The 22,963-nt window shown below is 44.2% G+C and overlaps 1 protein-coding gene across 8 annotated transcripts in view; it reads left to right on the forward strand.

The window, feature by feature from the left end:
- LOC147025274 (adhesion G protein-coupled receptor L2-like) overlaps positions 1 to 22,428 on the forward strand; it is a 410,056-nt gene extending 387,628 nt beyond the window's left edge. For 6 of the 8 annotated variants that reach the window (XM_085886098.1, XM_085886102.1, XM_085886099.1 and 3 more), the window contains 3 exons: positions 3,936 to 4,020; positions 14,709 to 14,804; positions 20,335 to 22,428. In XM_085886098.1, coding sequence (XP_085742224.1) covers positions 3,936 to 4,020; positions 14,709 to 14,804; positions 20,335 to 21,128 — 975 coding nt within the window. In that variant the 3' untranslated portion in view covers positions 21,129 to 22,428. Of the gene's footprint in view, positions 1 to 2,652; positions 4,021 to 14,708; positions 14,805 to 20,334 lie in introns of those variants that run through there. The other 2 variants (XR_015059418.1, XR_015059417.1) reach the window with 2 other exon arrangements.
- Positions 22,429 to 22,963: the final 535 nt, after the last annotated feature.

The raw sequence follows: 22,963 nt of genomic DNA on the forward strand, positions 1-22,963 counted from the left end.
GACAGATGGTACGGCAGAGGGTGGAGTCATCGGCAAAGAGAAATAGAGGATTTTCCAGAGAGTCCGAGAGATCATTGATGAAAACCAGAAAAAGAACAGGGCCCAGAACGCTACCTTGAGGAACTCCAGCCTGCACAGGAAGAGGGGATGAAAGAACTCCATTTAGGGCCACACGTTGACTGCGACAGGAGACGAAGTACGGCAGCCATGAGTGGAGATGGCCTTGAATACCATGGGAAGAGAGTTTGGTGAGTAGGGCAGGGTGCCAGACTGTGTCAAAAGCACGTGATATGTCCAGGGATACGGCTCGGATTTCCTGTCTGGCATTGAGGACCTCCATCCATTGATGGGAGAGCAGTAGCAGCATATCCAGGGTAGAGTGACCTGGTCTGAAACCAAATTGATGATTGGAAATCAAGCCATTGGAGAAGAGGAAGGATTTCATGTCTGAAGCAATGATGGATTCCATAACCTTGCTGATGATTGGGAGAAGGCTGATTGGTCTGTAGTTACAGGGATCTGTTTTTGCACCTTTTTTATGCAGGGCAGTGATGTTAGCAGATTTCCAAGCAGATGGCAGATGACCTTGGGAAAATGAGAGGGTGAATAGAACAGAGAGAGGGTGAGCAAGAGCAGAAGAGCAGGCTTTGAGGACACGTGGCCTGATGCCGTCTGGACCGGTTGCAGAATCTGACTCGAGGTTTGAAAGCAAGCTCTCCACCTTGTCAGGAGAAAAGGATACAGAGTCCAGGGACAGTTGGGTGCGACTGGGTAAAGTGGGTAGAGATAGTGATGGGTTTGGGACACAAGATTTAGCTGCAAACACCGAGTTTAGACATTCAGCTTTATCACGTGTGGAATCAGCAGTGCGGCCATTTGAGGTAAGGGAGGGGATGGAGGGGGAACATACACCAGAAACAGATTTGATTAAACGCCACCAGGATTTTGAGGAGGGAGAGAGGTTTGAGAGTTCAGACTTGAGATGAGAAAGATGTTGTTTTCTGGCTCTCCTGAGGGTAGATACACACTTGTTCCGAGCTTTGTGGAAAGAACTGAGATTGCTCCTCAGTTGGGTTTGCTTTCCATGAGGCAAAGGCAAGTTGTTTCAGGACAACTGCCTCGCCACAAGCTTCAGTAAACCAAGGGCGGGAGGAAGGGTAAGACAACTGAACACGAGAGGGGATAAATCTGTGCATGAGGGAGAGCAAGTTTCTTTGAAAGAATTCCCAGGATGAGTTGATGTTTGAGAAAGTAGTGATAGGAGACCAGTCTGTAAGTTTGATGGCTGCTCGGAGACCCTGCCAGTCGGCTTGAGTGAAATGCCAGACTCGACGGCGGTGAGGTGGTTCTCTGATGACAGCCAGAGAGATGTCCACTTTAACAAGGACGTGGTCAGAAGAACCAATTGGAGCGAAGGAAGAGCAGCAGATATTGTCAGGGAAATTTGTCAAAATCAGATCCAGAAGAGATGGAGTACCATTGGTTGAGATCCGGGTCGGGAAGTTGACCGATTGAGTCAGTCCCAATGAGTCACAGAAAGCTTTTGTTGACGTCCCATGGCAGGTGGGAGAGGTACCCAAACCTAGACAACTGGCGTGATGACAATTGAAGTCGCCACATAAGAGGAAGAGAGAGTTTGGATGAGAAGATAGGAAGATGGTCCATGTTTTCGGAGAGTGAGGTGTAGATGGAGTCATCACTGTTCGGTGGACGGTACAGTACACATATAAACATGAGGTGGGAGTGGAGGGGAAGCCGAAGCCAGAGGTATTCCTGGGGGTGTGGGGGAGTGAGAGCAGTGCAGGGAGAGTGAGGAATAGAGTCTTTGATGAAGAGAGCAACACCTCCACCAGGACGAGGCTCAGGTCTGTCATACCGTAAGAGGGAGTAACCAGGGAGAGATACTTGGGAGTCAGACACGCCTTGGGAGAGGAAAGTTTCTGTTAGGCAGATAATGTCTGGTTTGTCAGTGGCAACCTGCATGGAAAGATCTGAAAGGTTTGAGCGAAGGCCCCGGATATTTGAGGTCCACACATTTAATGAAGAGGTAGGGGAGGAGGCTTTGGGTGCAGGAGGTGGAGGGGGCGGGGGAGGGTAGGACGAGGGACGAGGGGGCGAGGTAAGGAGGGTTGCTGAAGCAGTGTGGGGTATTGCAGAATAGCGAGGGGAGGGGGCCGAATGAGGAGGAGAAAAGGCTCTGTGGTGCTGGGAGAGAGGGGGGACAAGAGACAAGGAAGATGGCAGTTGAGGGTTTGAGGAGGTGGAGTGAAGAGATGGAGGTGAGAGGGCAGTGGAGGGAGGCAGGTTGGTGGATGAGAGGGGGGGCAACTTAGAAGAAGAGGGAAACCTTAAGTGGTTAGTGAATCTCCTGCATCAAAAAACAATTAGACTGAAAATATTGGACCAGACTCAACTTGTGAAAAATATGTATATACCGAACTATAAATATGTGTTGTTTATATGGAAATGTGTGATTTGTTTTCAAACTTTTGAATAGTTACTGTTACTACTACTACGACTACCACCACATTTATTCCCACATTATTGTGGGACCTGGCATGGAAAGTCTTTAGCTCGTCTTTCAACAACCTGCTGCCCTGGCCTGATGTTCCACTGAAGATTATTATGGCAGGAATTTGCAATTTTTTCCAGGGTGCCGTCAATAACTCACCGGCTCTTCACGAAAGACATCATAATGGGACACCCAGCTTATTGTAAATCCAACGGATGGTGCAGTTTGTGATGAAACACCATGCCTGTGAAGCACCAATTGACCGTTTATATTTGGGCCAGGAATCGAACCTGGACTGTGCAGCTCGAAGGTAAGTGTGCTACCTCTGCACCTTCCTGTCAGGACCAATTGCTTGTTTTTATTAGCTCTGAAATTTCCAGTTGAAAAGTGCAAAGTGACAAAAGCTTTGTTATGGGTGAACCTGGAAACACTTAAACGAGGAAAATATATAATCACATAAGTCTTTACATATGTAATCGTGATATGTTGTGCGTCTTGATGTAATCGAAGCAAATTAGTGTTTCATGAAAAAGTTAAAACAAAAATATGGTTTGTGTAAGTGAATCAAAATGCAACAGATTTTCAATGAGAATTATAAATTATCTGCAATTCCTGTTCACACATGATACAAATCAACGGAAGATAAGCGAAATGTAAGTTGACACTTTGTAGTAACAGGTAGAGGGTATTACCTGTGAATTTGTACTATCTTTTACTTCTTGGTGATGCTGTGTCGAAAGCCATTGCCATCGTCGGTGTTTCCTGCAAGGAGGCCAAAGCTCAATGCCTCATTTGTACTCTCCCACTAAAGACAGGTTTGTTGCTTATCGGCCTTCGACAAACTGTTGACATTGTGGTCTCAATCTACATGCGTTTTCCTTTTTCTGGCCTTCCGCAGCCCCTCGAGGCAGCGGACATTTATTGCCAAGTACACTTTTTGTCTGCCAAGTGGTATTACAAGTGAACGTTCACAAACTTGGAATTTTTTTTTTTAATATCCCTGTCTGGAATTGCTTGTTTATGTCTGCCCTGGTCTTCCCATACAGGCTTTAAAAGTAACTGCACATTAACAGATCATGTGAGGTCCCATAACTATTCGTCGGTGATTTTATTTACTGCAGTTGGTCGTTACTGTGAGTTTGTGATGGTCATTTGTTTTCCCCAACTTCATCGATGGTCTGTCCTCTTGACAACACAGACAGCTTGTAACCCTTCTGTTCTTTACAAAGGTAACACATGTTATTGTAAACTGTTGAGAGATTTCAAAAAACAATTTAAACAATGCTGACACTCAAATTGTAGGTGTTTTGGGATTTTGCATTTATCAGTTCTGTCTCAAGATAGGCAGATCATTAAATAATCACGGTTGTCTTTTCTAACATAGTTATCTATTTGTCTGTTATGTGTCGACCCCTATTCTCAGAGTCAAATTAGGCGTATGTGGAGCGACACAGTACGGAAGCAACCTGGAGCAGGTTACCTTGCAACAAGCTTGCCTCCTCCAAGTGGTAACTCTCCTATCTCTCCTCCTTGGCTATTCTAATTTAGTTATTTCTTTATTTTCAGTAATCAAACGCTCATTGACGAGGAGTATGTACATAAGTCACATGCAGGACAAGAACACTAATAAACAATGCACAAATGTATAAAGTATGTGGGATTTGAATCTAGGTTTCCAGAACCATGGGCTGTCGGTTCAGATGGGAACACGAAGCAGGCTAACACTATTATGTCATGTGTTTAATTTAGCATCTTGAGAGTTTACAGATGTTCTAAATATCAAGCTTTATTCCAAACAAAATCTGCCTTTGGCTTGTATATGCTTTTATAAGGGTATTGGCCAATTTGGAGTCCACACTAACAAAAAAAATTACAAGCCATCTAATTAAAATTGTCCTGCTGGATGACTCAAGAAGTCAACAACTCTGCATCCGATGTGCCCACATGACACTTTTGAAGCCAGATAGAGTGAAGTGTTGATGTGATTCTCATTAGTCCTTAAATCACAGAGGAGCAAAAACATAATGAGTAATTGTTTCCTTCAATTAAAATGCATTTATGACCATTTTGATCACACTCTCAAATTCTTCTCCTGTTTGGGCATTGATTAAATTTGCAAGTTGTGGAAATAAAGGTCAAACACTATACGAGGTCCATCTAAAAAGTAACAGGACTGACCACAGAAATTTTATTCCAAAAAATATATTGAAATCACAGCTTGACCCTTCAAAATAGTTTCCCTCCAGTCTCACGTACTTGTCCATCCTCTTCTTCCAGGCTTCGATGCACCCCCGAAAGGCTTCTTCTGAAATCCTCCGGAGCTCCGTCATCACGGCCCTTTTGATGGCCTCCACATCTGGAAATCGCGTCCCCTTGATCATCCCCTTGAGCTTGAGGAATAGGAAAAAAATCACAAGGGGCCAACTCTGGCAAATACGGGGGTTGCTCCAGAGTTAGCACGTTCCTCTCCACCAGAAACTGTCGGATGCTCAGGGCACTGTGAGCAGGGGCGTTGTCATGGTGGAGCACCCAGGTGTTGTTCTTCCACAGATCCCTCCTCTTGTCCCAGACTGATCTCATGAGGCGCCGGTGGATCTCCTTGTACATGCACCGATTCACTGTTTGACTCTGTAGTAGAAACTCGAAGTAGACGATGCCCTTGATGTCAAAACAATGCGATGAGCATCACCTTGACCTTCGACATCCTTGCTTTCTTTGGTCTTGGTGATGCCGGATTTTTCCACTGATTACTCTGCTGTATGGTCTCGGGATCGTATTCGAATATCCACGATTCATCACCAGTAATGACTCTCCTGAGCAGGTCTGGATCGTCCTCGAGGCGCTCGATAATGTCTTGACAGACTGTGACTCTGCTGTTTCTGGTCCTCAGACAACAGCTTGGGGACCATCTTTGCGCACACCTTGCACATTTCGAGATTTTCAGTGATGATGCTCCAGAAAGTGTCCTTGTTGATGGGAAGTTCCTCAGCAATCATCCGCACCGTGAGTCGACGATCTGCGCGCACCATCTGCTTCACACGCTCGATGTTTTCCGCCGTTCTGCTCGTTGAAGGTCTTCTAGACCGTAGATCGTCTTCAACCTCCTCCCGTTCCTCTTTGAACCTCTTTATTCCATTCAAATGCACGTGTCGTGACATCCTTTCTTCCCCGTATACTTGCTGCAGCATTGCGAAGGATTCAGAAGATGTTTTGCCAAGCCTGGCAAGAAACTTCAGATTGGCTTTCTGCTCCACGACTCATAGCGCGACGACTCAGACAAGACAACGTGGAAAGCACGACCTGTAAAATATCACACAATGAGTGCAGTCAACCATCACCAATAACATATATTGCTGGATTGTTGCGAAAGACTGTGACGCAACCCGTTCATTCAAGTTGTGCAAGTGGAGCACACAGCAGGCTCAGTCCAGTTACTTTTAAGATGGACCTCGTATATTTTAAACAGAATATACTGCTTACCTGATAAGAGATGGAACTTTCTGGCCCAGTCCTATTCCTGATCTTCATCAATGATCACTCTGACTCTCTGGTGGAAAATCCCCTTTATGTATTTGCTGAAAATTCCACCCTCTGCAGTAACCGCTCATCCTTCAGACAGGCAGGCTGCAGCTTTGTCCCGATCTTCAGACCTTGACAAAATCACAGTTGGTCAAACACTTGGGATCCGTCTTTCAATCCTTACAAATCTCACACTCTTACTGTCTCTCCGAAAGGACCATCTGGCAACTCCTCCAACAGCTCCGCATATCTACTTTCTTAAAGAGCAGGTTGCGAGTCACCAAAGATGTTCTGAAAATTTATCAATATGATTATATGTGCATTAAATATTTCGATGCAAACTATTGTGGTTGCCTCACTATTGGGAAAATTAATTAAATTTAACTCCGAAGTTGTGATTTCTTGAGGCTATCGAAAAAAAAACATCCACGTGCCATATATGGATGTTGACGTCACGTTCTCCAAAACAAAGTGGACGCTCACTCGCTCATTGAAGAAGTGTCCAGTTCAGCAGGCCGTTCTTTCGCTTTTTTATCCCCCGCCGCGTGGCGGAAGGGGGACATTGTTGTCACCCGGGTTATCCATCCGGCTGTCCGTCTATCCGTCCGGCTGGCTGGGCGTCAACATTTATAGCTGTGAGTGTGATAACTCATAAACTGTTCGCCATATCGATTTGAAATTTGGGCCACACATGTACCACCTGAAAAGGAAGAAGGCTATTGATTTTGGGCGTGGCCGGATCCAAGATGGCCGACTGGGGCGGCCATCTTGAAAAAATGTTTTTTGTAATAAATGGAAAACCGCTTATCTGATTTCAATTATTTTTCAATGGCGGGGGATTCCCCATCTCTGATGGTATATTTTGAGCTTACAACTGTCTATATTATCCTTTTTATTTTGAATTATTGTAGAACAAAGTTATTTGGATATTTGTACATCATGCCTCGTACGTGTGTCGTCATGTTTTGTGAAAATGGCTGGAAAACGGGTAATCGCTCCCACCGATTCCTGAAGGAATCAAACATTCGCCGGCAGTGGATAAGATTTGTACAAACAAAACGGGCGAATTTTCCCCCAAAGAAAACGGGTAAAGAGGACCCTTTGGATAGACTTGTCATTTGTGGTGACCATTTCACAGCCGAGGATTACGAAGGCATAAACACATCTGATCACGACTCTGTGAATATGAGTTGTTGGTTGACAAGTTCTCCAGCTACTGCTCCGTCACAGAATCAATTGTTGAGTTTAAATGAGAAAAACCTTGAAATGTATTCAGAAAGAGTACATGGAAAAACACATAAATAAACTTGACTGAAAAAAACAAAGATGAAAAATTTTCTCAACAAATCAACTTATTGTTGATGAAATTACTTTTTTCACAGCATCAGCAAATTGGGCTATTTCATTTCAATTGTAAAAAAATTGATCAATTTTCCACTTTTTTTTTCTAAATTTGGTAGAATATTTCCCAATGAGGCTAAATCAATTGTGGTCCACCTTCGCTTGTGGAAACACGGGCTGCGGTGAACCAGTTGAAACAGGGACTTAGGTCAGGTCAGGTCAGATCTGTGACCTGCTACAGGTACCATGTAAACCTGTACTAACCTGTTCCATGGTCGGGTTGTCGGCGACTAAACCGTCTCCCCACCAGGTTTTCTGGTGAGGAGGGTGTTTGGATATGGACACCCAGCAGGATTAAAAACAAAACCTGTCAAAGGGCGGAGGAGCTCCTTGTGAGCCAACTGCCATCCATATCTAGTGCCCAACTGTGTCTGTGGACATCCTCCTGCAGTTGGGTTACTTTTTTATTAGGAGGTTGGTGGCAGGATTTGCACTCCGGCCACTGTAAAACCCTTCATTCTGCAAAACACACAAACGCAAAAAAATCTGAAAACCCACTCTGTGGGAGTACCTCCTATGCAGCTTCCCTTCGCAGGGTAGCTCACCGGATGACGGGATTGGGGCAAAGCCTTCGGGACCCCCAATCTTTGATGAAAGGAGGGAAACCACGTGGTAACCTCCCTGGGTCAGATTGCGGGAGAGTGTGTCGGAGTGGTGCTGAGGTGTCGTCCATGAGACGGCGGTCTCCTTGGGTTAACCTGAGGCAGTCCCTTCGGGTGGGTGCCTGGAATGTCCTATCCCTAAGAGAGGTTGATCACCTGTCTCTGTTATCATCTGAGCTCAAGCGTTTGGACATCGGTATTGCAGCACTCTCTGAGGTTCGGAGACCGGATTGCGGCGAGATAATGGTGGGTGGTTACACCTACTATTGGTCTCGTCGCTCTGATGGTTACCATACTCAAGGAGTTGCTGTAGCTGTGTCCAATAAGCTGACCCCAATGATAATTGAGGTAACACCGGTCAACGAGCGTATTATGAGACTAAGGATCCGTCACTCCTTAGGTGTCATTTCCCTGGTCTCTGTCTATGCTCCGACTGAGGCGAGTGACCTCACTGTGAAGGACACATTCTACGCCACGCTCAAGTCTGTGGTTGATCAGTGCCCCAGAAGAGATACACTTCTAGTCTTGGGGGATTTCAATGCATCGACTGGAATTGATAGGGATGGTTATGAGACGTGTGTTGGTCCCCATGGGTCAGGAACTATGAATCAGAATAGCACTAAGTTCCTTGACTTTGCAAGAAGTCATGGACTTAGGGTGGCTGGTTCATGGTTTCAGCACCCACAAGCTCATCGCTGGACTTGGTATTCCAACGCTGGCGGTGTGGCAAAGGAAATTGACCATGTCCTCGTTGAAGGTCGCTGGAGGATGATCCAGAACTGCAGGGTCTACCGGAGTGCTCAGTTCCTCAATACTGACCACCGGCTTGTTGTAGCAACTCTAAAGCTGCACCTTAAATCCTGGATAATGGTTCCATCCCAGCCTAGGCTGGATGTTGGCAAGCTCAAGCATGAGAGAGTAGCTGAGGAGTTTGCGAACAGGCTGAGTGGACATTTGGGGGGTATGGGTGCTTTGGGGGGGTCCTGAAGAGTTATGGAATACCTTCAAGACCACTGTCCTTGATGTTGCCGGTGGATGTCTTGGAACTCACCGCAGGGCAAAGAAGAATTATCTCTCTCAAGGGACACTGGATACCATTGACCAGAGTCGCAGGGCCAGGCTGAATGGCAGAGCTGAACTGTTCAGGGAGCTGAGGCGTAAAAACTGTACGTGCACTAAGGGTGGACAAGGAGGCCTATGTGCGAGGAATCTGTGAGGGGTAGAGCATCACCTGTGGACAGGTGATTCTCGTCCCGCTTTCAGGGGAATTCGCACATTGCGTTCATCCAAGCCCATCCCTCGGAGCACTGCAGTTAGAGCAGAGAGGGGTAGGCTCTTAACAGAGGAGTCTGAAGTGAAGGCCCGCTGGGCCGGTTACTTTGGGCGGTTGTACCAGGCTGATCCACCAGCTGTCGAGTTGGACGTCAATGGTGTTACAATCCCTGTTGCTGACCCTCGAATCAATTGTGGTCCACCTTCGCTTGTGGAAACACGGGCTGTGGTGAACTGGTTGAAACAGGGTAAAGTTCAAGGGATCTGTGGCATCCATGCTGAACTTCTCAAGGCTGGTGGAAATGCTGCACTCGTGTCGTTGCATGCAGTTTTGTGCTCTGCCTGGAACACAGGCAGCCTCCCAACTCATTGGAAGAGGGGCCTTGTTGTCCCTCTCTGGAAAGGGAAGGGTGATCGCCAAGACTGCAACAACTACCGAGGGGTGATGCTGCTCTCAGTCCCGGGCAAGGTCTTTGCTCGGATAATTCTTGATAGGGTTCGCCACAATCTGCTTGAGCACCAGTGTCCAGAGCAGTCAGGCTTTACACCAAAGAGGTCAACGATTGACCGTATCATTGCTCTTCGTGACCTCACCGAACGCAGACAAGAGTTTCGGCAGGGGCTGCTTGCAGCCTATGTTGATCTCTGTAAAGCGTTCGATTCAGTGAATCGGGATGCCTTCTGGAGGATTCTTGGTCTTCGTGGGGTGCCACCAAAACTGATCGATCTGATGTCTGAACTCTACTCTGGTACTGAGAGTGCTGTGAAGTGTGGTGGTACCATCTCTGACTTATTTCCAGTTGTTACTGGAGTTTGTCAGGGGTGTGTACTGGCCCCCACACTTTTCAGCACTTGTATGGACTGGATTTTAGGGAGGATGTCAGAAAGATCAAGCTGCGGTGCATCGTTTGGGAATGTCAAGATCTCGGACCTTGATTTCGTAGATGATGCAGTCATCTTTGCGGAGACAAGATATCCTTTTGGGGGCCCTCGAGGTGCTGAATGAGGAGTTGGAGCTGCTGGGATTACGGGTTTCTTGGGTCAAAACTAAGATCCAGGCTTTCAATGACATCTTGGATGCTGCTGTCCTGTCTGTGCCTGTTTGTGGTGAGGATGTTGAGGTTGTGGAGAGATTCACTTACCTTGGCAGTGATATTCATGTCTCTGCTGGCTGTGAGTCAGAGGTCAATAGGCGTCTGGGTCGGGCCTGGGGAGTCATGGATTCACTGGATCATGGGGTGTGGCGCTGCCGGTACCTGTGCGGGAGGACGAAAGTCTGAGTCTTCAGGTCCTTGGTGCTTCCAGTCTTGCTCTATGGATGCGAGACTTGGACTCTGACCAAGGATCTGAGACGGAGAATTAATTCCTTTGGTACCAGATCTCTTCGGAGAATCCTTGGCTATCGCTGGTCAGATTTTGTGTCCAACGAGCGGTTGCTGAGAGAGACTCGGATGAGATTTGAAACCTGCATGGTCCGTGAGCATCAGTTGCGGCTGTATGGACATGTGGCTCATTTTCCTAACGCTGATCCTGCTCACCAGATTCTCTTAGCGAGGGAGTCTCGTGAGTGGAGGAGGCCAATGGGCCGACCACGTGCCTCGTGGTTGCAGCAGGTTGACCAGCATCTCAAGGAGATGGGGATGGGCCTGGCATCTGCCTGGGGGAAGGCCAGACGGAGGCCCCTGGAGTACTGGCGGAAAGTGGACGCAGCGACGCGCTGTTCTGGCACATGCTCCCATACCTGACCTGACCTGAGGCGAAACATGTTTTGGTATTTATATGCCACAACAGTCTCTTGAAAGTTTGGGTTTGTTCTAACTGTTCACTTTCGCTGGGGTCAAGCTCAGCTGTCAGAAAGACTTCAACGCAAAGGCTACAGTGTATAATATTGTTACGAATTTGGAATTCGATTGCACACAACATACAGGTTCTTTTAGTCAGCTATGTCGATAAGTGCTTGTTCCCTAGATAGTTCACCTTCCATTGTTTAAAGGTTTAGAAATCGATCAGATGCGCTGCAGATCGATTTAATGGTTAGGGAGCGAACAATGGAGACGTCCCTCCCCCTCTTCTGTGAAGAGGAAGAAGAGCCCTTCCGTCCCGTGATTCATGACGTCAACAACTCCCTCCCACCCGTGGTTGAGCGGGGGATGGATCACGAGGGCATGAGTCGCGTGGGGGAGGGGGCGGAGAAGGATAAAGAGGAGATCCTTTCTTTGTTCGTGTTCGGAGTGGAGGGGCTGCGTCGTTCAGCAGGCCATCGGGTCCTGCTTGGCTTGGGTTAGGGTTGAGGCCTTCGGAAGCTTTTTGCTTCTGCAGAGGAGTTGTTCAGCAGAGCTTCGGGTCCTGCTTGGCTCGGTAGGCTTCTTGGAGAGCTGCTTTGTTTGGAAGAAAGTTGAGCCGGTTGCTCGGCTGGAGTTGCGAATGGTGGCTTCTTCTTCTTCTTCTTCTTCTTTGTTCGTGGAGCTCTTTGTTCTCCGTTTGGTTCCCGGCTTGGTGCGACTCATCGACCTCTTCTTGGAGGTGGTTCCTCGGGGAAGCGACGCATCTACGGGAAGAATTGGCGCCTCATCTCACCAGCACCTGTTGAGATGCGCGGGAGGATTCGCTGGAGCTCGGGAAGGATCGCGGCTCACGGCGATTGGATCCAGCTCGCTCTCACAGGAGCCCGGGTCCGAACAACTTGAAGACCACACGAGGTGGAGAGGTTCAAGATAGGCTCTGGGTTTCAGCTCACCTGTCCTCCGAGCTGGAGCTCGTTATCAAAGGCCTCAGCCACCATTACTTGGGTGTGTGTGTGTGTGTGCGTACGTGTGTGCGTGGGTCCGTCTAATAAGTAGAAAATTGTTAAGTGCTTTGTGTGCTGTAAGTCTTTGCATTGCATTTCGTATAGTCGGAATAGTTCTGCTCTTACATGCTTCCCTAGTTCCCCATTATTATTAATAAATACCCCAATTGTTAAATGTTTTCAACTCGTTGCGTCGATTCTTTCATTGACTGAGCATTTCGTGTGTTGGGAGTTAGAAAGCCGTTGGTTTGCCGTAAAAGGGGGACATTTGGACCGACGGTTCTCAGCGATTAAGCCGCTCGGAATCGCGCACGGGACAGGCTCGCCTCAGTGGTTTGTTCCGTACGAGTTCCGTCGAGGGTGGAATACCCCGGTAGTTGGATCATGTGGGTATTTAGGTAAATTGAAGATTGGCAATCGACCCTACCCCACGTGGTCTTCCCATTGGCGTATTTCGGTTCTTGTACAAGGACCCGTCGACTCGGACTTATCCGGGCGGCGATCTATATTCCGGGTGATCAGTGGGGCCGACTCAACTTGCGGCTCCGTCAGAGCGGTCCGTCGGCTCGCGGCCGACCCCGGCACCGGAACAATATATATTGGGTCCATTATCGATTCATTCTATTTCTGACTCTTAAGTGACTGGAGGGTTAAATTATTATCTTAAGTCACAGACGAATCAAACTTTACATTATTTTATGCATTGAGCAAGAAAATGAAAATCTACAAACCAATCTGTCTGGTGGAGTCTGTCAGTGTGAACTGCTGGGCAGTCAGTCCTGCCACTTGTACACGAAATAGGCAGTTTTCTGGCACTTGCAAGTGGCTCAAATTTATATGGCTCAGGGCGAGAAACTCCATAGTATAAACTCCCATCATCCTCCGACTCGTCCTCAGTAATATCGGAATGAAAACACTCAATTTCATCGCCGCTGAAATCACTCTCTGATTCACATATCGCCATTTTTCACACGCTATTTCCGAATGTTCACGAAGTTTGCGGAGAACGTGACGTCATAGCATCTTCGGTAAATTCCGGTCTGTTTTTCGATCACCGAAAAAAGTTTTGACTTCAAAGTTAATTTTAGCATATTTTGTGTTTCAAATGTAAGAAAATAATTGCCCAACAATTATTTATGCGATTACAACCTTCGAATCACGCAGTCATCAGCGACCCAAAACCTGCTCTTTAACAATCCTCTAAAGGAAGTTCAGGCATTCAAACTACTGGGTATCACTATCAACCATGACCTTCCTTGGGCAAATCACATTTCAAATTTGCCTCCAAAACCATCTGCCGACTGGCCATCCTCCATCATACAAAGTCCTTCCTTGGCACATCTGAACTCCTATCCACCTACAAGGCATTGATCTGTGCAGCGTGATGGAGTACTGCTTTCCACTGCCACACATCTTGCTCAGCTTGACTCCATAGAAACCAAGACCTTCAAGATTATTTGAATCTCCTGCGATTAAGCTGAGTTGATGGGTTTATCACTTCAACATCGCAGACAGGTCGATGATCTCTGTTTTCTACCACCTTCTTTCTGGTCTTGCATCCTCTGCTCTTTCCATGCTTCTCCACCCCCCACCAAAGTTTCTGAAGGGCACGCATGGTCCACCATCAACCCCTTTTTGGTGAAACAACCTAAATCCAGGATTACTTCTCACCTCCACTGATTCGTTCCTTTTCTTTCCCACCTGTGAACCAACTTCTACATCCTATCAGATCATCCCGAGTCCAAAACCATAATCTTTTATACCCTCATTAACCCCATCCCAATCCCTTCTCCATCCAAATGTCCAGTTTGCTCTCCTCGTAGTTTGTTTCTGTATCCATATTGTCCACCCTACACATCTTCTCCTGCCCTCATTCCTCCTCACACCCTTTGTTTGTCCAAGTCTCTTCTTGACCTTCTACTCTTCTGTTGGTGTTTCCCCTTCTCTCTGCTCTTCCTTTTACATCCTGTTATGTCCTGATCCATTCAGTGTACTAGCTCTTCCACGAGCATCGACGATGTATCCAAAAAAGAAAAGTCACAATGTAATGCTTTTGAAGCTGTACAGTGGAGACACTGCAGAAGGCTTCTTTTGGAGTACAGTACCAAAATGGTTGTCCTTTAACCCATTGAGGAGCACAAGCATCTTGAAAGTAATTTTCAAGTGCAAGTCCAATATTATAATTAATTTGGCTATAATAATTACAAATATGAATTGAAATTCAAGAGTATGCATGATGGAAAATACTGGTTTTTCTAATCAAAATAAAAAGAAAAAAAAGGAAAAATTATGGAAATGACAAAAGCTCTTATCCAGTATTAGCTACAATGTTTGCCAATGTACAAACATAGAGTAATCTAAAATTGCAGCAGAAATATTGGACATCTACCACTTTAAAGTTTAGGGACATATGTGTCCCTTGGTCTTCAAAGGGTTGAAGGCCTGTCTTAATTTTCAATAAGCTGGAATGCATCTCAGATATGGTAAGTCACTGTTTTTGACAAATTACACATTTTTTTTCGTCCTATAAGTAGCAGTGTTAAACTATTTACAGTTTGTTCACAGTTCAATTCTCTTTTAACTTTCTTCCCTAAATTCTCTCTCCTCCTTCGAGTGCCCTTGAATAACCAGCTGCTGCTTCCTAATCCCCTCGTCCTTCCTCCTGAAACCATGAGAACATCAAGGCCCACCATATCAGACTACCAGCCAGGTATACTATACTTCAGATTGGTTTACAAGGCCGATTAAAAAAATGGAAGAAGAAAATAAATAAAACGAGAGCGAGAATTGCTTTGGAATGCATGTCCCCTTCCACTGTGATATTTTCTAAGATTAAAAAGGGTATAACTCTGAAGACTTGATGAAACTCGAGCTTGTTCTGTAATTTATAATAAAGTGATGTACCAAGTTTTAATTGAATATGTTAAAGAGTATGGGAAAAAAAGTCTGAAAAACCACAGGTGAGATGGACAGACGGACAGATGGAGAGCAAACCTATAGTCCCCTTCCGTGAAACTGGTAGGGGACTAATAAATAAATAAATATATATACACATAAATCCATCCATTCATTCATTGGGACCATACTCTGTGCAGAGCGTTGGTGCTGCCCAAGCAGTCTCCTTGGCCATTGGGTACAATCCTGGATGGGTCACCACTCCGACATATACCAGCATGGTCACTCATTTTGCCGACCTCGGAAGGATGACAGGCAGAGTCAACCCGATCTGGTATTAATTCAACAGCCGAGTATGATTTTAACTCAGGATCCGAAGATCCCAAGCCCACCACCCTAACCATTAAGGCAACACCAGGCATATGCGTGCATGCATATAATATATAATAAATATATGTATATAAATATGCAGATATATGTATACAGTAGACTAGGCGTAAGTCGGCAGCATGTAACTCGTCACTTCGCCTAAGTCGGCAGCGTCAAAAAGTCCCGAATTTATCTAATATTAAATCGACTTACAGACTTTGAATAAAGTCTGTAAGTCATCATCTCTAAGTCGTAAATTCGTCCAAGTCGTCAGATGTTGTCCGTTCCTGCGTAATGCAAACTCAAGTAAATTACCACGCCTAACTCGTCACACGTAACTGCTGCCTCGTGAGAAGCCCGATTTCATGGAATCGTGATGCGCGGGCTATTTATAACTGCGCTGCGTTCAGCTCGATCAGCGTGCCGTCCCACATGCATCTGAAGAGGTAGACAGGCTGAGCAATGCAGTCTCTGGCAAAGGAGTAAAGGATCGATCGAGCTTAGTGTTGAAGTCCCATCATGGTTTTATATTGGCTTGTTTTGTACATCACCACACTCACTATCAATTAGGTATTGAGTGGCAGTCATCACGATGACTGTGTGTCATGTAATTTGTCGATGGTATATGAGTTTTCATTCCATATGAAAACTCATTCTACATTCATTCCAATGAATGAATTCTAACAGCCATTCATTCCACATTTGTCGATGGTCATATACCATCACCGATGGTATATGAGTTGTCTTACAGTTGTTCATTATCTTTACTTTTGATAAAGTGATTCATGAATTCCATCTTTGCTTGATCACTTTCCAACTAACCAATGAATCCCCACCTATGCCCAGAGGATTGTGTTTCCCTTTTGGTACAATAGCCGGCTTAGAGATTGTTGCGCCCTCTCACACGTACGTGTCCAGGCCATGCGCAACTTCATCCTTCACCCCACAGTCATGAATGTTCGCATACGCGTAAGTCGTCAAATGTCAAAGTCGTCACTTTTTTCTTGGTCCCGATGGTGACGACTTACGCCTAGTCGACTGTATTTATATATGTATATTTATATATGTATGTTAGGGTGGTCCAAAAAAGTCGAAAAAAATAGAATGTTGCTCCACAAGCTTAAAATTATTCTAATATGATCCAATAACGCGAATATTTTTTTTTTAGCTTGTTGGAGGTGATTTAGAGGTCGCTCCATAGGACGACTTTTAGTCTCATGACTTGAATAAATTAGGGTATGGTCAGGTACGATTATGGGTACTTCTGGATGTCCGAGGTGGAAATGCAGTCCATTTTCACCTCGGAACTTCAGAAGTGTACGAATTTGCATCTCACCATACCCTAATTTAATATAATAATAACTAAATAAATAACGAACATATTTTTCGTGAATCATTGAATCTAAGACACTGGATGTTGGGCCGGCTAGAAATAAGTTCAGGCGGGAGTGGAGACAGCAATAGAGGCGGAGATGATAGTGGTATTTGGTAAATGAGACAAAATATTCTAATAGTTTGGAATTCCATTGATTGAAAAATTAGGGTATGGTGAGATGTGAATCCGTACACTTCTGAACTTCCTCGGTGAAAATGGACTGCATTTTCGAACTCAGTGGGGTCGATTTACTCTAAGAAATGTTTAGACGGATGAAAAATTAATTATAGATGAGAAAATATCGAAATGAGTAGGATTAGTTACTCAATGACTCCAGTAATGATAAATCTTGTTTTAGGTCATATTTTCGAAATGGTAGTGAATTCAATGTCGGTGCAGTCATTTCTTAGAGTAAATCGATGCCATAGAGTTCGAAAATGCACTCCATTTCCACCTCGGACATCCAGAAGTACCCATAATCGTACCTGACCATACCCTAATTTAACCAACTCATGAAACTAAATGTCGTCAGAGGGAGCGACCTCTAAATCACCTCCGATCAACTTAAATTTTTTTATGCGCGTTATTGTATCATAGTGGAATAATTTAAGGCTTGTGGAGACAACATCTGAATTTTTAAAATATTTTTTTGCTGTTTTTGGAGCACCCTAATGTGTGTATATATATATATATATATATATATATATATATATATATATATATATATATATATATATATATATATATACATACATACATATATACATACGTACATACACATATATATGTATGTATGTATTTATATCCATATATAAATCCATCTATCCATTGGGACCATATGGATATGGTCTGTGCAGAGCACAGGGGGCTCTGTGCAGAGCGTTGATGCTGCCGAAGCAGTCTCCTTGGCTTTTGGGCACAATCCTGGAAGGGTCACCACTCCGACACAGTATACCAGCAAGTTGGCACTCATTTTGCCGACCTCGGAAGGATGACAGGCCGAGTTAACCCCACCTGGTATTAATTCAACAGTTGAGCGGGATGTGATCTCAAGACTCTCGGATCCCAAGCCCACCATCCGAACAATTAAGCCAACACCAGGCATACACAAAACACACACACACATATATATATATATATATTACATATACATTTACATATACATACAATCACCATCGAATGCTTTACTTCAAATGCAAGTCTTTGTTGCGGTGAAAGAACTTGCATATAACCACTAACTGACGAAGGAAATTCGGGAATAAAAATATATATTAATTGGAGAGTTCATGGAACACTTTACCCTGTGCAGTCTTGAGAAAAAAATGAAACGGATGGGGTATGCGAGCAGCAAATTTGATTGGTCGAGATTATATAAAATGCCGTAATATTTTGTCTAAGTTCTGCTAAACAAAAGGTTTTTGAAAGTGCCAAACGACGGTTTGTTGTCTGCAGTGTTCAAGTATATAATCGAATTGAAATAAGATAAAGATTTATAAGTTTACAGAAAAAAGATTTTCAGAAGTTTACCACCATTGATGTACTCATGCCTGTTTTACACCACCCTATCGAACACATTACATTCGTTCTTCATGCCTGTTTATGTCTTTTGTGATGTCCTTAAAAACTGTAACCTTCCTGTTTGAAATTATTTTTAATTTGTTTAACTTCCAGGCATGCCGTCAGACTAAAAAATTATCTCACTCATCTCTGCACACGTGCAATTGAGATGAATTCAGAGCCAAATACTGCAAAACTGCAGGTTCGTTTTCCAATTAATGTTCCAATTTTTGTTCAAAATTTAACATTTAATTGAAATTAAGTTGTTCCTCGATTGTAAACTGACGTTTGTGAACAAACACAGACAGACAGACATAGTGAACCAATTGCTTAACCCTGCTTGTAGCTTCACACAAGTGGGGTAGTGATACGTTTACTGGGAAATTAAATTATATTACGGTCAGATGATGATGTGGATGCTATACAATGGCCGTTCAAATCTTGCTTAATATAGTGGCGTTAAGGATTTGGATTCCAAGCTTCTGTAAAATTAATTGTTCACTTTTGTACAAATTGTAAAAATATTCGCGAAAACTAGTGCAGTACCTTAACTCATTATTTTTATATACGCTTATAGTTTTACTGGTCACTCCGCAAACATCAAATCCTCCTAATTCCTGCTAAATCGATGTTTATTATTATCCCGCTCCCTCCCGATATTGTAATCGTCCGGTTTGTTTGTCTGTTTGTTTGTCTGTCTGTTAGCAACTTTACGGCAAAACTGCTTTAGCAAACACTATCAAATTTAATTCACAGGTGGGCAATGAACCTTGGACGACCCATTAACTTTTGGGTCCAATTGGATCAAAGGTCAAGGTCAAGGTCATGAAAAGATCAAAATCGTTTTTCGCTCATAACTTCGTCAAAAATGATCTGATTTACTTCAAACTAAGCTTATAGTGAACCTTATTCTATTTGTCACTTACAATCCGACCCATTCCTCTTGTGAAAAATGCATATTTGTGAATATTGGCGTTAAGGATGTATCAAATTTAAATTTGATCCTCAAAATAACTTTATGCCTTAAATGGGTAGGATTTGTTGTGCCTGGCACCACTTGTTATCATTATTATTATCATCATTATTATTATTACCTCTGCCACCAAAGGTGGAAGGAGGTTATGTTTTCACCCATCTCTTTGTTTGTCTGTCTGTGTGCAGGATATCTCAAAAATTTGCGGACAGATCCAGATTAAATTTGGTGGGCAGGTTGGAAGTGTGACAAGGACAAACTGATTAGATTTTGGTGATGATCCAGATCCGGCTACTATAAAAAAAAAATTTTCAGTGATTCTTCACCATTGCGAGATGGGGCCAAAAACGATATACAGCATGATATCTCAAAAAGCTGTGGATGGATTCAGGTCAAACTTGGTGGACAGGTTGGGTGTGCGACGAGGACAAATTTATTTGATTTGGGTGAAGATCTGAATTGGGATCTGGATTATGAGAATTATTTAATTTTTTCTAGTCATTCTTTACCATTGAGAGATATTGCCAAAACAATATATAGCGAGTTATTTCAAAAATGTATTGGGCCTGATATGTTCTTGTAGATCAGGCGTTGTGTGGCGGAGGTAAGCGCTCTACCAAGTGCCCTTCTAGTTTAATTTGACCTCATCATTTATTGTATAAAAGTTGGCTTGCCCCTTACGTCATCATTATATCAATTTCTTCCTTATTCTTTATGGAGGTACATATTAAAAGTAATTGACACCCGAATCACTATTTTTGAAACTATTTTCGAGGTGCATCCATAGCGTTCTGCTTTACCACGGCACCTGTGCCTTTGTTGGCCAATGGTGAATCACCATAAATGCATTTGGCCAATGGGAAATGGTATAGGTGTGAAGCTCAGCATTGTGCATGTTCAGGGGGTAAGTTTTTTTTTGGTTTTCTGGTTCTAGATAAAAACGTTGGAGACATCTCCAAGCCACATGTGCTCACTATACAACATGTTGACCAATATATGCCCACCTTTAAACAATTGCCATTTGTAAGTGTCTCAGATAATCAAAAACACTGATGTTTGTTTGTTTTCCAGTGAGAGAGACGACGGACACAGCTACATCTCTAGCAGATACTCTCCCTTTAAACGGCAACAACCATCCATCACTTTGTTCTCATAACCATAATGAACATTGCCATGATAGCTCTTATGGTCTCCACAAAACCTGCTCAGCAAGAACCACCCAAACCAACTCCATCTATAACAACAACAACAACCGCACATCTATAACTACACACATGCCCTCTTTACATCTCAGCTGTCGGCCCGACATGGAACCTGGGGAGCTGGATTGCTGGGAGTTTTGGGAACCTGGAGGTGGAGGCGGAGGAGGAGGAGGAGGAGGAGGAAGAGGAGAAGAGGAAGAAGAAGACCTGAGACGATGGCAAACTGGAGTAGATACTCAACTCGTGAGCCAAGAAAGATGGACATCTGGAGAAAATGATGACTTACGAAGCAAACAGACATGCAGAGCTGAAATGGATGATGATTTAAATAGCTGTGGAAGATGGGGGACTGGAGATGTGGAACCAAGGGATCTTGGAGAGCATGGAGTTGAGGAGCTACAAATTCTGCTTACATCAGCTCGCATACCGAGACCACAGGCCTCACCAAGTAAGATACATGGTCAGTACGGTGATGCAGACAGAATACCACACATGCTTGTCCAACCTGACGTTTCTACAACAGCAACAACGATGATGAAAAATGGCAGCAGTTGCCTTGTGAGGCTGCGACCACGTGGCCGGGTGGCTGGATTTACTGGAGAGACCCAGGGTCCAGGGTTTGGACCACATGATGAAGCACCCCAGCTGGTTACAAGCTTGTAGGATGAGGTTGGCATTGTGAGGAGCTGAAAATGTCATCTCCTCACGAAGGCATACTGAATCATACAGGAAGGCCTCACATGTCAGACTTTTTATCATTATCATCATCATGATTATAGTTAAAATAATTTTGCACTGATTAACTTTTAAGCGTGTGCCATGTCTGTCTCCACCTCTCCCCTTTTTCCTGTAACTCCCAAATCCCCATTTAAATTCCCCAATGACCTCAACTTCTATCAGATCTCACTCCCACTGCCTCGTCTTCCCCCAACCCCCTTCAGCTGAAGTTGTACATAAAAAAATCTTTGTTGCGCCAAATTCTCGTGGCTTTGGCCACTCTATACTACCTATTGCTCGCAACCTTGCACAGAACACGCGCCGGGAATTTACTGAAAAAACAAACAAATAAAAATTGAATATGTATGCAAAACTTTATGCAAAATTTACCAATTCCCCCCCCCCCCTACACACACACTGCCTCGATCGAGATTATTATACAACACCCTATATGCATTCGGGGTCGCATACTTATTATCAAGATCTACACAGGCACCTGGAGAAAGGTGGGGAGGGATAAATTGAGGAATTTAAAATTGTGAAGATAAAAAGAAGTGGAGACTAAAAGGAGGATGGGTGAGAAGGAAGGAAGAAAAAGAGAGCAGAAAAAGGAGGTTGAAGTAGAGGTCAAGTAAGCAGAGGGGGAGGAAATGGGCATGTCTGAAATATACAGGGAGCAAAGGGAAGGGATATCACATTCCACCATTTTTGCGTAGGTAATTAAATAGATGGCCCTTTCACCATTATAGTCAAATTTTTAAAACCTTCATGATGCATATTGCACTGCAAGTCAGTTGCACCAGCATATTGCACAGTTACGAGTTTGGCACACAGGTTTGCACTATTCTCTGAAGGCCCTGGTTGTGCCACTGGTGCAGTTCCCCCTGTAAGTTAGGTCACCGATCCGTAACTCACTTTGCCGATATGCCGGTTCAGGATGCCGGCGATAACTCACTTCGTCAAAAGACACCACGTGGGATCTTTAAGGTCCACCAGCTAATGTGACAGCATAACGTGCATTGTAGGGATGAACACACTTTGTGATGAGCAACACCCAGCCTGTGAAGCTGAAGCACCAATCTGACATTTTATAGTCCAGCTTCGGTTCAAACCCAGGTAAGGCATTTCAAAGGTAAGTGCATAACCTCTGCACCATCCTGTTGGATATTCTATAGTTAGTAATTACATGCATCTTCGTTCAGTGATGTCATGATTTTACATCCTTAACCCTTTCCATTAAAATACTACTGCCTATACCTTTTCTGGAGCATATAATCAGACATGCACCCAAATGTCATGTAATCAGGGTTATGTAAAGCCTGGTGTTGGCTAAACGGTTAAGGTGGCTGGCTTAAGATCTTAGGGATTTGAAATGAAGCCCTCGTCATTCGTTGAATTAACACCAGGTTGGTTGACTCAGCCTGTCATCTTTCCAAGGTCGGCAAAATGAGAAACAGCTTACTGGTAACGGGGCATTGCATCGGGGCGTAGTGGTGCTTCCAAAAAATGATGCAGCCAAGCAGCCACAGGCTGCATATGAAGAAATAAATGGCGAATGTAGTTCTTAATAATGAAGTTATCTAACCATGCATGTCGGCGACTCAAAAAAAAAACTCCCAAAATTATTTAATGGACCATTGAACCTAATTATTTAGAGCTATAATCGGAAAAAAATTATCCAGTCTTATTTTAATTTGTCGAATGAAGAACTAGTCTTGCTGATGAAGGTATCTGATGTCGCTCTGTATCGGTGGACAGGTGTAATGTTGGAACCAACAGGA

Source organism: Eptatretus burgeri, chromosome 6, assembly GCF_056783735.1.
Source record: "Eptatretus burgeri isolate ZD-2024b chromosome 6, Ebu_testis_v1, whole genome shotgun sequence".
Lineage (NCBI taxonomy): Eukaryota > Metazoa > Chordata > Myxini > Myxiniformes > Myxinidae > Eptatretus > Eptatretus burgeri.